This window comes from Staurois parvus, unplaced genomic scaffold (genome assembly GCF_062004578.1).
Source record: "Staurois parvus isolate SC_StPar_1 unplaced genomic scaffold, SC_StPar_1.0 ptg000669l, whole genome shotgun sequence".
Taxonomy (NCBI): domain Eukaryota; kingdom Metazoa; phylum Chordata; class Amphibia; order Anura; family Ranidae; genus Staurois; species Staurois parvus.
This window is the reverse complement of record NW_028318465.1, coordinates 575,215-592,547: the sequence shown is the minus strand read 5'-3', so window position 1 is coordinate 592,547 and position 17,333 is coordinate 575,215. Positions and strand designations below refer to the sequence as shown.

General features: G+C 40.1%; 1 protein-coding gene across 1 annotated transcript in view; it reads right to left on the bottom strand.

Moving 5' to 3' along the window:
* The window catches only part of LOC149447802 (ATP-dependent 6-phosphofructokinase, muscle type), a 72,238-nt gene extending 57,444 nt beyond the window's left edge, over nucleotides 1–14,794 (bottom strand). The window contains exons 1-3 of the mRNA XM_089652035.1: nucleotides 14,656–14,794; nucleotides 9,762–9,815; nucleotides 7,298–7,393 (exon numbers count right to left, since the gene is read on the bottom strand). Coding sequence (XP_089508161.1) covers nucleotides 7,298–7,393; nucleotides 9,762–9,815; nucleotides 14,656–14,779 — 274 coding nt within the window. The 5' untranslated portion in view covers nucleotides 14,780–14,794. The remainder of the gene's footprint in view (nucleotides 1–7,297; nucleotides 7,394–9,761; nucleotides 9,816–14,655) is intronic.
* Between the last annotated feature and the right edge of the window lie 2,539 nt (nucleotides 14,795–17,333).

Here is a 17,333-nt window from a genome sequence, read left to right as displayed (position 1 = left end):
CTGTCAGAGAGGGGTGGAGGACACTGAATGGCTTATAATGGTGGATAAGTGTGGCAGTAGCATTCATGATAGACTGAAGGGGAAATAGCCCGTGCAGTGGCAGGCCAACCAGGAGAGAATTGTAATAGTCAAAGTAAGGAATAACAAGGCAGTGAGTTAGCAACTTGGTGGTGTCACTGTTTAAGAAGAAGCATAGTTGGAGATGTTACAAAGGTTAAGGAGGCAAGAACTGGACAGTGACAGGTCAGAGTCCAGGATTACACCTAGAACCCTAACATGAGGGGAGGGACTAATGATTGTGTTATTGATTTTGATCAATAGTCTTGAGGGGATGCAGGAGAAGGAAATATCAGGAGTTCAGTTTTTGAAAGATTACATTTGAGTAAGCGGTGACATCCATATTAATATCTAAGTTAGTAAGTTATTGCTGCAAAAGGAGACTGAAAGGGGGAGCTGAGGCAGATAGAGATAGATTTGGGTGTTGCCAGCATATAGATGGTACTGGAAGCCATGAGAGGCTATCAACAGACCAGGGAGTAAGTGTAGATAGCACCAGAGCCTTGGAGGGCTTCTACAGAAGAGGAAGAGCAAGAGGAAAGAAGGAGACAGACTTGTAGGTGACACTTAATGTGCACTTAGGTAGGTAGGAGGAGGATCAGCTAAAAGCAGAGTCTAGCAGGCCAAAAGAGTTGAGGTTTTCTTTTTTTTTGTTTTCTTTTGAAGAGTTGTGGGTAGTTAACTGTGTCAAAGGCAGCAACAAGGCCTAATAGTATGAGTACGGAATAGTGGCGATTGGTTTTAGCAGTTAGTAAGTTTCAGGAGAGCAGTGTCTGTGGAGTGTTGAAGATCAAAGCCAGACTAAAAGGGGATGAGGAGGTTGTTGTCAGGTGGCAGCTGAGACAGTTGTAGGCTAGGCATTCTAGACATTTGGAGATAAAAGGTAGCAAGGAGATGAGTCTGCCAAGGAAGGACTGACAATTCATGGGGCCCCCGGGCAATAGGGAATCACGGGGCCCCTGTGTCCTCGCCCACACTCAAACCACACTCAAAAAAGCCTATGAAAGGTACCAAGGGGCATCTCATGGGGCCCCCTACTGACCCCGGGCTCTCGGGCAGTGCCCGAGTTCCCAAATGGTCAGTCCGCCCCTGGGGTCTGCAGTTGTTCAGACTGGAGGGATCCAGCAAGGATTTTTAAGTATGGAGATGACCAAAGCATGATTTGGAGTTGGGAAGATGGCAGTATAGACTGAAAGATTGATGATGTGAATTACAGAGTGCAGAATAGAGCAAGATTGTGAGTGGAGTAGTTGTGAGATAATGGGGTCCAGGGGGCTGGTGGTTGTTAGAAAAAAAGCTTAGCAACCTTCTTCAGAGCCCTCAGAGGCAAGTCCTCAAAACGCGTCAGCCTTTTGGATGTCTAAACTCCCTATTGCGGACTGTTACTCAGCGCGGTGTTGACCCAGCTGTTCGTTATGATGTGCCTTGACTATATTGTCGTTTGTGAGTACAACACATACTTTATTTTTTATTAAACATTTTTTATGGTAATGCACTAGGCCTGTACGCCCTCTGTTTTGTCTTTCCTCACTCTTATGAAATACGTCAGACTGTCTACTTTGCAAAAAGGGGTCATTTGGGGGATATCTGTACTGTTCTGACATTTTTGGGCCTCACGAAATTAGATTGGCTGTCAGTACTTCAGGATTGGTCAATTTTCAGATATATCCCATATTTTGTGAACTCTATAACTTTCCTACAGACTAAATAATAAATACTGATTTGGGTTATTTTCACCAAAGAAATGTAGCAGAATACATCTTGGCTTAAATTTCTGAACAATTATTTATTTGCAAACCTTTATAACAGAAACAAAGAAAAATTTGTTTTTTCCCAAATTTTCTGTATTTTTTTGTAAATTTAGCAAAAAATAAAGACCGCAGTGGTGAATAAATACCACCAAAATAAAGCTCTAGTTGTGTGAACAAAATGATAAAATTTTAGTTTGGGTACAGTGTTGTATGACCGCGCAATTGTCATTCAAAGTGTGAGAGCGCTGAAACCTGAAAACTGGCCTGGGCAGAAAGGGGGCAAAAGTGCCCTGTATTGAAGTGGTCAAAAAATATATATTTTAAAAAATATATATTTTTAAATATATTCTTCAGATTGTTTTTAAACATATAAAAAAGTAATTTTTAACATATATTTGTAAATGCATTCCAAAAATGTAGATTTATATTTTTAAAGACATACAGTATATTTGAAATGTATTTTTAAAAATAATTTCATATATTTTGTAATAAAAACGAATTTCAACATGCAGTATATATAGCAGGGCCCTCCTATCCCTCTTGTATTGAACTGTATTGTTGCTATATTGTCTCCCTTTATATCGTAAAGCGCAGAGCAAACTATATAAATCCTGTATAATAATTATATATATATATATATATATATATATATATATATATATATATATATATATATATATTTTTTTTTTTTTTTTTTTTTTTTTTTAATATATTGAATATGGCCAAAATTGTAGCATTTCAAATATCTGGCAATATAATTGGAAAGAATATTTTTTAAATATATTTTTCTTCCATGTGGGTGCAATGAGTACAATAATATTTTCAGGGTAGATGTTGGATTTTTTGAGCTTACAGTCAGTTTAAGCTTGAGCTACTGCAAGCCTCTAGACTACACCTATATCTCAAAGCTAACATATGGATGATTAACTTTAATAAACATATGTTCTAAAAAAGTAATCCAAAAAGAAAAGGAAGACAGGCAACTAGCTATATTTGATGAATGTTGATAAACAAACCTAGTTTTGCATTTGTTGTATTTTTTTTTCCTTAAGAATATTAGTCATCACTCATCTCAGGCTGGATGAAACACACACAGACCAGAAAATCAGAACACTGTAATTAATGAAGATATATACTGTACAAATATACATGTGGACATTTAGCTACATATTTAAACTGAATACTCTGCCTTTATCAAACCTCTTACCTTAGAAGTGACAAGAGAGAATTATTACCAGATGACCTAGTTAAATTTGTCATCTATTTTAATCATATGCTTACATAAAAATGGAAATATATTTCTATTTTATTCAAATATCTAGTGATAGTGAAAATGTGAAGGTCACTTACTTTATTCTAGTACTATCTTGAAAAGAAACATTATCTGCTCAAGGACAGACCATGTTGTGATCCCAGATAACAGCTGCTGTGAAACACAGCACGAGACAAAACAACAACTTGAACCTTCCTATTAGTTTGTAAAGCAAGAAATTAGCATGACACCGCCAGAAATCATCATGTCCCATGTTCTAGGTATATTAAGTAATAAAGGCACTTAACACAAATGCCATGGACCTGGGATTCTTCTATATAATCTGTCACTATACTGCTACTTTTAGAGCAGCAGATTTCTTACCAAAAGGTTACAGTAAAGAAGAACGCTTCCACTGGAGGTGTTTTGATAGTATGGCAACAAAGTATGATAAGCTCTTCTAAAAAAAGTCTTAATATCCTACAGCTGTCATGAGTTGATAAAAACATAATGGTGGCTTAGTTGACTTCCACTCAAACTGGCTGTAGTGTGTGTAAAGCTGGGTGCACGCACTTCATTCCTTCAACCCAGCAGACTGAACAAACAAAAAAAACCGGACAGATCGCCATACCAACACAAGCAATATTGGTGCAGCAATATCCCCCACTGTGCTATTGTATTCTGACAGGGAGACCCCCCCCCCCGCTAGAACACAGTAATCGGCGCTCGCAGCCATTGGCTTCAAGCGCTTATTGGATGCGGGTCGGATGCTGATTTTTCAGCATGCCTGTTCAACAGAAGTGAGAGCAGCTTCTGTAGAACAGACAGTTGTACACATGGGGTGAAAGTCGGCCAGTTCCTGCTGAACAGACCAATTTCTGCCTGCGTGTACAAGGCTTAGCAATATCCCTGGCTAGGGCAGCCTGTCTTCAAATACTTCAGAATGTCATGGAACAAAAGATCACTAGCATGTCTCAAGCTCCTCATACAAAATACAACTTTATTAGAACAGATGTGGCAAGTAATGACTATATGGCCATGGCTGTTCATGTATTCCTCGTGATTTTCCTCTGTTTGACAAGCAGTTATCTGTATGACAAAGCATGAGACATGTATTTTTACAACAGGAGATCCACTGGTTGTCTAACAAGGATCAATGATATTGGAAAACTACCAACTTCTGCTATTGGCCAATCTGGCCATAGACTAGTAGAATTTTGTTCGAAGATTTTTTTTTTTGTACAATGTTTGTTCAATTTTGTAAATGTTAGTGGGGATCAAATGGACATTTGTTTTTCGACTGATGTGGTGATAAAAGTCAAACGATAGGGATGGAAAATTAATGAATTTTTAACAATGAATGTGGTTTTCATTTGGGAAAATTCATACACTTCAAAATTAAATGTTAAAAGCAAATGTTTTTTTGAAGCACTTTAGAACGACATTCGTCATGCCATCAAATATATTTAATGAGCATTTTTATTTGAATGTTCATTTGAACATCTACTAAACTCCACTCCAAGTCTACTAGTGTAAAGCCAGCTTTGTACTGTATGGTACTTGCACATGACTGCACTGCGCCCTTTTTGCTCTTTACATCCTTGAGTTCTGAATTCTCTACAGCATAGTGCAAAATGTTACTTTCATTTATATGCTTATTTTTTTTTATTTAAAATGTTTTAAAACTTGCTAAAGGTTTTATTGCATGGATTAACCAAATTATTATATATTATAATATTATTAGCTAATTATGAAAGTTAACCTATCACTTTGGACAGCGCTTTTTATGTAAAGGTCACAACTCAAAACTGATTGCATTTGTTTTATCTCCTTTAAATTTTTCTAGCTTGTAATGGAGATTCTGAGGGCTCATTGAGTCTTTTCAGGTAGGAATAAAATATCAATTCATAACAGGTAAAGGCTTGTGATATAAAAACACAACACATTTTAGTAAGAAAGTTAGATAATATCAAAACACCCAGGAAAGGAGGGCATCACTATCCTTCCAGCGAGATTCGGGGGAATACCAACCAGCCTAAATATTGAAAGGAGAGACTACTGCATTGTGCTGGAGCATCATGATTCAAGATTTGTGCTACTCGGCATTCCTCATGAACTCATCAAAGGATGGTGCCTTCATCCCCTACAGCAGGCATGTCCAAAGTCCGGCCCGCGGGCCATTTACGGCCCGAGGGTCGGTTTAATACGGCCCTCCATGTCAGTGTGTCAGTGTGTCTTATGGAGCGAATATGGAGCGGCCGGTCCGGTATTTCCACCGCGGCCGTGTCAGAATACCGGGCCGGCCGCTCAGCTCTGCAGCGGGACCTTACCTGTTCCTCTATCCAGCGGCGCGCTGTCTTCCCGGCTTCTGTAGTGTGGGCGCTGGGCATGACAACCGGGTGCCAAGTGCGCATGCGCAAGAAGCGGTGCTTTTTGTGAATGGCAAGGCGGTACCTGGGACACATGACAGATCCCAGAAGCCGCCGGACCAATCACAAAGCGCAAGTGCTTCTCGCTCATGCGCACTGGGCACCCGGCTGTCATGCTGAGCGCCATTACAGAAGCCGGGAAGACAGCACGCGGCTGGATCGAGGAACAGGTAAGATCAAAGAACAACTGCGGAAGTAAGAGCGGGTACCTGTCAAATTCAGGTACCCGCTCCCCACCTCCCCAAAGGTCAGCAGTCATCTGTACTGTCCGCAGTCTCTGGTCATCCCTGTGCTGTCCGCAGTCTCTGGTCATCCCTGTGCTGTCCGCAGTCTCTGGTCATCCCTGTGCTGTCCGCAGTCTCTGGTCATCCCTGTGCTGTCCGCAGTCTCTGGTCATCCCTGTGCTGTCCGCAGTCTCTGGTCATCCCTGTGCTGTCCGCAGTCTCTGGTCATCCCTGTGCTGTCCGCAGTCTCTGGTCATCCCTGTGCTGTCCGCAGTCTCTGGTCATCCCTGTGCTGTCCGCAGTCTCTGGTCATCTCCTGTACTGTGTCTGCAGTCCATTAGTTCAGAATTTTTTTTTCCTGTTTTCTGCCTCTAAAACCTAGGTGCGTCTTATGGTCCGGTGCGTCTTATACGGCGAAAAATACGGTAACTTGGCATAAAATAATTTGTTTGCATTTAATTGTACTGGTTCAAAGAATGTTTGGAAAAATGTTCGGCCCTCCACCATGTTCACTTCATCCAATCTGGCCCTCTTTGAAAAAAGTTTGGACACCCCTGCCCTACAGTATAAAAGGCAAGTATTAACCAACCTTTTTTAGCCACAGAATTACTTCAGTGATTTTTGATGGGGGAAGGGGTGCTAGGTGAATAAGCAGACCTTAAATGTACTGCTAGGGCCACTTTAAAGTACTGTATACATGATGTTAAAAACCCTGTTTTATTCATCTACTGTTGTGGTTTGTGTCCCATTGGTTGATTTCTCCTCTTCACTTCCTGTCCTGGAGACGCAACAGGAAATAAGAGAAAATATCTTCAAAGTTAAGGGATATTCCCCTCTGTTCCTGTCACAGCGACAGCTGTAAAATGTTGTGCTTCCTATCAATTTCTGTCTTGGTGATAATCGTCATGGGAGAATCTCCCCAGTTTGGATGCATGCAGCAATAAAAATACTTCTCCACTCTATCTGAAACTGAAAAAAGTTGGCTTTAGATACACTTTGAGTAATTAAATGTGAAAAAATAATGACTGTACACATCAATATATTTATGAACATTAATCAAGCATCCTATTTGTTATAAAATTACAAAAATAACATAACTGATATCAGGTTATATGATTAACATTTATTATAAATAATATTAATGTGAAATTAAAAATTAATATTTTACTGCAAAACTGCTCATTGATCTACACTGTAAATGTACTTATATACTAAAAATGAAGACCAAAGAAACATTTCTATATTCTTCTCGTTTCAAGGGTACAATTTCATTAGAGAAACCTTTGGTCAACTGCATACCTAGTCTGACACAGAGGCTGATGAAAATTAAAGAAAGCATGACCAAAGATGGCCCGCAGTGACAGAGTCAGAGATACAGAATCCAAAATAGCTGAAAAGTTCTAAGTATTGGCAGTGACCATGCTCATTTTTTGTCCTGAGTAAGTTGTTGTTTTTAATGTCTTTTTTTTCTCTTTCAGAGTCTAAAATGCAGGCCATGTCTAGTCAAATTTAATTTATTATAATTGGTTGGTAGACAATAGCAGACAGCTCAAAACTACATACAAGATCGAAAAAACAGATTACCTTGTGCATCTCCTCCTGATGTAAGCACTGCGATAGCTTTACCGACTCCCAGAGTTTGGGCTTCATGGTGCTTATCTTTCCCCAGCATTTCGTTATCTGTAGTTCAAGACAAAATCCTGCATGAAACCAGCAAGGGACAGCCTGTGTGCCTCTGAGAAGCTCCAGGAGTGAGGCAGAGAGAAGAGTCTGCAGTGTTTTGTAAGTCACACTATCCCCCAGCATTACAGGATTCCCAGAATGACAAGTCAAAATGTCACTACAGGTTACTTTCTATGCAGTGTCAGCCAAACATAATCCTTTATTCACGTGCAGTCCAGTCTGCTTATAAACAGGCAAATAAACAAACACAAATCATGGCGCATGTGATATTGGTTCTTAATGCTTGGAGACAAGAAAAATTATGATGAATCGTATCAACTCAATACTGAAATGCTAGAACCATAAACTTAAAACTATAAGTCATCAGAAAAGAACAATAATTTGTTTAATACATTTTATCATTATAAAAAATAATGACTTATCTAGTGCCCTGCTCTGTTATCTAAAGCCCTGTGAGAAAATAATAATGTAGCAAGAGTGTCTTGCAACAATCTCAACCAGTAAATCCTGGGTTGATACCACTGTGTAGCGTGCACCCAAGGACACTTTCCAAAGCACATTTAAAATTGTGAAGGAGATGGAATTTTTGTATGTTCTTAGGTCAGACATCTCATTACTGGACTCCAAACTGCCATGAAATGAAGTCCAAATTTTCCCAAGACAGATCACCAGCCCACAAACTGAATGAGAGAAATTCATTGATGCCTCCATCCATGGTAACAAACGAAGATGGAGGAATCTCCACTGCCAGTTAATGGAATCAGGCAGCTACAGAATCCGCAGCTGCTGTTGTGATGCAAAAAGGAGGATAGGGTAGGGGAGAGAAGAGTGTACTGGCTGGATGGTATGACAGAGAAAGACTAGGGAAGAGAGTTGGGGAAATGAGAATGGTGCAGAGGGTTTGTTGAACTGGATGACTGATATCACAAGTTGCGGCCAGGCCGATTATCTAACTGGCTTCTGACATTAGAGTTTGGTGGTCTGTGAAGGTGAACCCGGTCCAATAAAATCACCTTTCATGACATTGTTCTCCTCTGTTATTGACCGTTGCCATCAGTTCCTTTATCATTTGAACTTTGCCGAAATTGGTGAACCATAGGCTAATTGGTGGTGCTGTGGATTCCAATAGAATGGAATACACAATTTCGTCTCATCAAGTAAATGTATGAGAAGGGAGCATTTATATCTCTTTAGAAATAACAGAGCCAAGGAGGAACGCTACCAAGTCATCTGGCATCTGGATGTCTGTTAGCCTAAAAATTATCTTTTTCACCTGGTTCCAAAAATGTGTTTGTATATTCGAGCAGGATCAGAGTATATTAAGGAGAGAGCCCTCTTCTCCTTGGCATCTCTGTGCAATGTGTTTTACCAACATATCATAGTCTACCTTTTATTTCTAACTTGAATGAAATGTCATTTTGTGGCATTTCAGTAAAGTGGTTGTAAAACTTCATTTTTCCCAAAGTAAAACAAAATGTCATACTTACCTGCTATGTGCAATGATTAATTCCTGTTCTGGGGTGCACACCAGCACTCTCTGCTCCTCCTCTTCTCAGAGTGCCCCCATAGCAAGTTGGGTACACTCCCGACCCAGGCTGTGCGCATCCATAGACATACACAGCATGGCTCAGGCATGTCCTCCACTCCCCCCCTCACAGAATTTGATTGACAGCAGCAGGATTCAATGGCTCCCACTGCCATCAGAGCCTCCTGTGAATACAGGAAGAAGGGAGAAGAGTTGTGGCAGATGGTACAGTGAAAGATCAGAAAACTCAGGTATGTGTTTAAGGGGGGGGGGGTCTAAAATAAAAATTTGTCTTTAGAGCCAATTTTCATTCATTTCTATGCACCACCAATGTGATGTACTGCATTACAACTTCCTGCACAAAAGTGCATTATGCCCTACCTTTTTCAGCACACACCATCTCAGAGCATTGCTGTGAACTGAACTGATTGGCATAGACAAAACATTTTGCCTTATGTCCAAATGCAACCCAATGCGTATGGTGTAAATGGGTCTTAAGATTTTATCTATTTGAAAACATTGACATAACATGAACACATTTTACTTCTAACAATCCGAACCAGGGGCGGACTGACAACTCATGGGGCCCCTGCGTCCTTGCCAAAACTCAAAAAAGCCTATGAAAAAGGTACCAGGGGCATCTCATGGGGCCCCCTACTGACCCCGGGCCCTCGGGCAGTGCCTGAGTTTCCAAATGGTCAGTCCGCCCCTGATCCGAACCAAGCAATAATAAAAGCTGCTTACCAATAAACACATTATTTTTGTATAATGAGATATGCGTTTCTACAGTTTTGACAAGCTTTAGCCTGAAAAATAAAATGATTAAAAAAAAAAAGTCACCTTTCTGTGAGTCACTGAAGCTGGCAGCAGCAAAGTCCTGCTCTTCCAGGCTATCTGGTAATAAGAACAGGAATTCTTAGGAGACATGCCATGGAAGAGTTACATAACAGTGAACATGCATGTAGGTTAAATGTCATAGTATCACATATAATTAATGTTCTGTACTTCTTAAAATGCTCTGTGTTTTGAATATGGGCTGACACACAGACACACAGAAAATCATTGATAATTTACAAATCTTGGGTGGGTTTAAAAATGTTTTACTGGACAGAAAACAGCACTCAGTAAGCTGGTCATGTACAGCAGAAGTTACAGCCAAACATTTTAAACCCTTGACAAATCACTCAGAGCACACGGAATTGTGATGCTTAGTAAGAAACCTGTTGCTATGTCAATGGTTGCTGCAGTTATGCCAAGTCCGTACTTACTTCATTCAAATCCTGAGAAGTTTCACCCAAACACTTAACAAAAGTCCTAATTTGCATATTACTATTAGCTCCATATATATATATACATAGAATACATTTTATTTTTATAACACATTTTACCCATTCTAGCCACTGCAAGCTAAAATTGAATTCTAAAATCAACTAAAAAAAAACTGACACCTAAAATTAAATATATTTGTAAAAAAAAAAAAAACAGTAAAGTAGCAAATCACTTTGAAATTTTTTGATAAATTGTATTAAAACTAAAAAGCATAAATGTATAATTAGGAAAAAGATTTAATTGCATATAACAATTGGACCTGAGTTAGGTCTTTACCTCTGCCTGTGGCCACTACATGAAGGTCCACCCTATTCTAGTTCAGCTGTTTCAGTTGGGCACATTTACATTTATGTGGTGCATTAAAGTGCATTATGTTGTACATTAACGTGTGTTGCATTGAGGTAGCCCACTGAAATCAATGGGCTGCCAACACACCAACAAAAAAGGGCCACCGCTAAATTTGGGGCACAACACACATTACTTTGATAAGTTGGGGTGCCATTCAAAACGAATGCAATGCATGTAAATCTGTGTTACCTCAAAACGGAAATGTAAATTAGCCTTAAGCTCCTGGTTTCTGTCTGGTGTGCGTTTTTTGTATGTTCCAATAGAGGATTTGCTAATAGGATACCAACACCAGCATTATGGTGTCACTGGCCTCCTCCAAGATTCTCCTTAATATAAAGAGAACATGCTAAAAAACCCAAAATTTCGGCTTATATCTGGCAGCTCCATCTAAAATTAAAAAATGTTTTTTCTGGATGCGGTCTTTATAAAGTCATTTGGAGATGTTGTCGATGGTATTATTTCACATGATAACTAAAACCTAGTTTATAATCGCCAGTGCTTTCATGTGTAAAGGAAAGAATCTAAACTGGGGTACTGAATTAAAAGTCATGGAAATCCGACCAGTAAAATTTTCTTCCAACAGAGGTCCAAACCACATTTTATTTTCAGCCCTCCCCTACTGTATATCACAATTCCTATACTTCAGTGTCCTCAGTCCCCCCCCCCCCCCATACATCACATTCCCCAACTTCACATCAGTTTCACCTTCACAGTTGTGTTCTCAGGCCCCCTGCACATCACCCCCACCCACCCCTTTACAGTACACCCCCATTATATTCAGCAGTCCTCAACCCCCATTCAAATCATCACCCCCGCCCCACACTACTGTCCTCTGCCCCCTTCACATCTCTACCCCACACTACTGTCCTCTGCTCCTTCACATAACCCCCAGCAGAACTGTGCCCCCTTCACATCCCCTCACAACACTGCCCCCCCCCTTTACATCTCCCTCCCCAAAGCTTTGCCCCCCTACATTTCTCCCAACAGCACTGCCCCACCCCCTCACATCACAAATTCCCCCCTCCCCCCCAACAGTAGTGTTCTATGCCCTTTTCACATTAACCCCCCTCCCCCCCCCCACACACACACAGAACTGCCCCTTCACACACCACCCCAGCAGTATACTCTGCCCTCCTCACATCAACCCCACCTGCCACTTCACATCCCCACCACAACACTGCCCCTCCTTGACATCACCCCTTCACAGCACTGCCCCCTTTACATCACCCCCCACCACCACCATATGCACACAGCACTGCCCCGCTTCACATTTTGCCCCCCTTTACATCACACACACGCAGCCACAGTAGTGTCCCTGTCCCCCTTCTTTCTCCTACCTTAGAGCAGAGAGCTGGAGGTGGGGCATTTCTGGAATCGGTGTGAGAAGAATAGCACATCATTGAACAGAGTGGCTTCTTTCCCCCCATCCTCTGCTGCTGTCATAACAGCAGAGCGGACAGAAGACTGAACATTTCTGGAGCGAGTGTGGAATAACAGCACAGTATTGAATAGATTGTGGGAGCGGGAGCTATCATAACATTTCTGGATTGGATGCAGGAAGCACAGCGAAGCATTGAATAGAGTGCGGGAGCTGCAGGGATTAACTTTTTGTATTAACCAGCAGGTGATTCTCTGCTAGCACTACCCTGCTTCCAATCAGCCGCTGGTTAACTTAAAAAGTTAACCCTGGCAGCTCTGATGCTCTATTCAATGCTATACTGTGCTTCCAGCATCAGATCCAGAAATGTTATGACAGCTCCCACTCCTGCGCTCTGTTCAATACTGTGCTGTTATTCCACACTGGCTCCAGAAATTTTTAATCTCCTTCTGTCCACTCTGTTGTTATAACAGCGGTGAAGGATGGGGGGGGGAAGAAGCAGCTCCTAAATGGCATGATCAGGTCTGGATGAAACAGTGGCTAGGTCCGCATTCCGGACCGTGGTCCGACATTTAGTGATGCCTGATCTAAACTGTAGTGTATTACCCACAATTTGAACAATTTTTCTCAATGCTGATGGCAAGTCATCATTTATATCAAACCTAGAGATCCCTTGTCACTTGTTTCAAATAGCATACAATTGCACATATATTTTTATGGGATTTTCAAGCGTTATGTTTTTTTTTTTCAGGGAGAGAAATAATATCCAATAAAAGGCATGCACTGTGTTCTTCATGTATGGTATATGTGGTTCTGCTGCTTAAAGGAAAGTGCTCTGGACAAAAAATGCACAGATAGGAGTAGTAGTGTTGTCTGTAATGGCACAGAAGCAATCATGTACAGTATTTTTTTTTTTTTAACTGCAACAAAAATTGCAGATGTGTGAACAGGTACCTAAAATGATCATTCCCTTTCAGGGGAAAGCAAAAGGTTCACCTCAACAGTTGCCCCTGAAAGGTTCTATACTAACCTGTCACTCTATTCACCAGTGGCAGTAAGGAGAAGTCCTCCTACTCCAAATAGCGACTGAGAACTCTTTCACCGGCCCCATATGACAGCAATGGATGCCTAAGCAGCCAATAGCCAAGCATGATCATTGTCACTTGGGTGGAAGGGGACATAGCCACATGCTCAGCCATAATAGGAATGTCAGATGGTTTTCCAGGTTGAACAGAGCACTAGGGAATCACAGGGAAAGTTGTTTTCCATGGTGAACAGAGCACCAAGGAAGCATAGCGAAAGGAAGCACTAGCACCTGTGGGACCAACATTTAAGTCAATGACCGCTTTGTCCTGCATGTGCCACTCATAGTCTTGGAGATGAATGCAGTATCTATAAACACATCCTTAGGTATGTTTTGGAATCCCATACAACTTACTTGAGCTGCAAATAAAGGTTAAAATGCATCATAAAAGTAGTACTCAGGACTTTCTAGGAATGCACCACAATGCATTATGTGGGGATGTATTCTACAGAAAGTTATACATTTTTTTAATGTATTTACCTGCATTGGAAAATACAAACCCTATGTCTGGCTTTGGTACTAAGGCAAATTCAAATCAGGGCAATATTTGCTTTATTTTTTATTTTTCAAAGTTTGTAATATTTTTCAAGGAATGCCAGTTTTTTTGGAGTATGCGTCAGTTATAACTTCTCACTATTTTGTGGTTAAGCAAATATGAAATAAATGGAAACTTTATTTTCAGCTCAATCTAATTTTTATACACAATTATCCCATTATCCATCTGTAGTATATTGGAAATTACCATAGTGAAATGGGCAATTAAACTTAAAACCTTAGGTAATATGTATGGCCACATCATTTAAAAGAAATCAAACTGTTTTTTTTTATTAAAAGAACAATTGGGCAGTGTATAGTTACACAAGTCCCTAAGAAAAAAAATATGAAAAAAATTTAAACTATTTACTTATTTCCTGATCAGGCCAACATCTTCAATTTTTAGGTACAATGGCAAAGGACATGGTCATAACAGAATATAATCAATGCTCTCTAATTAATATCAATGTAAAAGATGTTACATTATCTGCACTACTGCAGTTTTGACACATCATGCTAGATCACAGAGTTGCAAAACATTGGGAAACAACCTGAAATTATACTTTGACTTTTACATTCATACATATTCTACTAGTAATTAGCAGTGGAAACCGGTTTTGTGCTGTCTATTTCAATTTTTGTCTTTACAGCTTTCAGTTTCAGTCAACTTTGCAACGGATTTGACAAAAAAATGGAAAGCTGTACTATGATAGACACAGGGCCTTGAAAATTCAGGTTTCTGGCTGCAAGTCAACACTGATCTGCATACTTGTTTGTGGTCAGTGACGTAAGACAGAACTAAAGCCACTGAATCAGCTTGACAACCCTAGTATTTTTTTTAGAAGTAAAGATAACCAATGGCAGCCTCTATACTTTGCCCCTAAAATAAAAAGCAAAAATACAATATTTAAAAATGCTATATCACATGCATTTTTACAGGCAATCTGTTACAAAAATTAGGCAGTAAAAGCACATGCAACTATTTTTTCAGTTGTTCTGTTTCTCTTATTGCTGTACTTCATAAGGCTAAAATGTCACAATTAATTCAAAAACATACTAACCAGTAATTTCTGTCTTTCTTTTCCTGAGCCGAAAGAAACTGAAGAAAAGGAAAACCCCAACAGAAAGGGACACTGAGATTAGAAGTTTGATGAAAGCCCTATCAAGTTCAATGGCTGTACACATAGCCTGTGGTGGCAGTCATTGGTTCATTGATATTTATAGACAGACGTCTCAAATCCAGAAGCAGCTGCTAGCAAGCCCCTCCTACTGGTGAAATGTGGCATAGCTATGATGTGGAGGACATGACTTGAATAGCTTACTCTAGCAGAAATAACCTCAGGAAGTGCTTTACTGCAGAGGAGCTATCAAAGTGATACAGCACTTTTCGTCAGTACAGTAAAGCACAATTTGGTACATACAGGTCCAGTTTAAAATAAACCACACTGATAAAATAGGAAGGGACTACAAACTGAACCTACAGGTAATAAGATAATAGGAAGGGACTACAAACTGAACCTACAGGTAATAAGATAATAGGAAGGGACTACAAACTGAACCTACAGGTAATAAGATAATAGGAAGGGACTACAAACTGAACCCACAGGTACCGTATTTTCCGGCGTATACAGCGACTAGGTGTATAAGACGACCCCCTAATTTTCCAGTTAAAACATAGGTTTTGGGCTATACTCGACGTATAAGACTACCCCCCTTCTGAGGCAACACCATTTAAAAACATCAGATTTTTAATTGAAATGGTTATGACTTAACAGTACTTAAAATCCTTCAAAATCCTCATGTTCATCCTCTGACATCATAAGTTCATGAATGACATCTTGTGATACATTTGTAAGACAGTCATCATATGGATCAAATTCTAAATCAGATGGTTACCGCTGGATGTGCGGTAACATGGTAGCTTCGGCTACATACAGTATACAGTATATATACAGCCCGCTGGATGTGCAGTAATGTACATACAGTATACCGCGCTGAGCCAAGCTGGCTCAAAACAAATGTCCCTATGACAGATTAATCTGTCAGCCCGCTGGATGTGTGGTATATACAGTATACTGAGCCAAGCTGTTTCAAAATGTACCGGTACGTCCCTACTGTAATCAGACCGTTGGATGTGTGTATGTACAGTAGCTGCGGCTACATACAGTATACACTGGGCCAATCACGGTGAGTGAGGTATTCTACTAATGAATACAAAGCCTGCTCGGATTGGCTAAGTCAGAGAGGTGGGCTGATGATGTCACAACCTCAGCCAATCCGAGCAGGCTTTGTATTCATTAGTAGAATACATCACTCGCCGTGATTGGCCCAGTGTATACTGTATGTAGCCGCAGCTACCGTACATACACACATCCAACGGTCTGATTACAGTAGGGACGTACCGGTACATTTTGAAACCGCTTGGCTCAATGCAGTATATTGTATATACCGCACATCCAGCGGGCTGACAGATTAATCTGTCATAGGGACATTTGTTTTGAGCCAGCTTGGCTCAGCACGGTATACTGTATGTACATTACTGCACATCCAGCCAGCTTGACCCAAACAAACTCAAGGTTCACATTTTATACCCCGCGTATAAGACGACCCCAGATTTTTGGGGTATATTTTTAAGTATAAAAAGTAGTCTTATACGCCAGAAAATACTGTAATAAGATAATAGGAAGGGACTACAAACTGAACCTACAGGTAATAAACTAATAGGAAGGGACTACAAACTGAACCTACAGATAATAAGATAATAGGAAAGGACCACAAACTGAACCTACAGATAATAAGATAATAGGAAGGGACTACAAACTGAACCTACAGGTAATAAGATAATAGGAAGGGACTACAAACTGAACCTACAGGTAATAAGATAATAGGAAGGGACTAAAACTGAACCTACAGGTAATACGATAATAGGAAGGGACTACAAATGGAACCTACAGGTAATAAGATAATAGGAAGGGACTATAAACTGAACCTACAGATAATAAGACAATAGGAAGGGACTACAAACTGAACCTACAGATAATAAGAGAATAGGAAGGGACTACAAACTGAACCTACAGTTGATAAGAGAATAGGAAAGGACTACAAACTGAACCTACAGGTAATAAGAGAATAGGAAGGGACTACAAACTGAACCTACAGTTGATAAGAGAATAGGAAGGGACTACAAACTGAACCCACAGGTAATAAGATAATAGGAAGGGACTGTAAATTGAACCTACAGGTAATAAGATAATAGGAAGGGACTATAAATTGAACCTACAGGTAATAAGATAACAGGAAGGGAATACAAATTGAACCTACAGGTAATAAGATAATAGGAAGGGACTACAAACTGAACCTACAGGTAATAAGATAATAGGAAGGGACTACAAACTGAACCTACAGGTAATAAGAGAATAGGAAGGGACTACAAACTGAACCTACAGGTAATAAGATAATAGGAAGGGACTACAAACTGAACCCACAGATAATAAGATAATAGGAAAGGACTACAAACTGAACCTACAGTTGATAAGAGAACAGGAAAGGACTACAAACTGAACCTACAGTTGATAAGAGAACAGGAAAGGACTACAAACTGAACCTACAGGTAATAAGATAAGAGGAAGGGACTACAAACGGAACCTACAGGTAATAAGATAATAGGAAGGGACTACCAACTGAACTTACAGTTAATAAGAGAATAGGAAGGGACTACAAACTGAACCCACAGGTAATA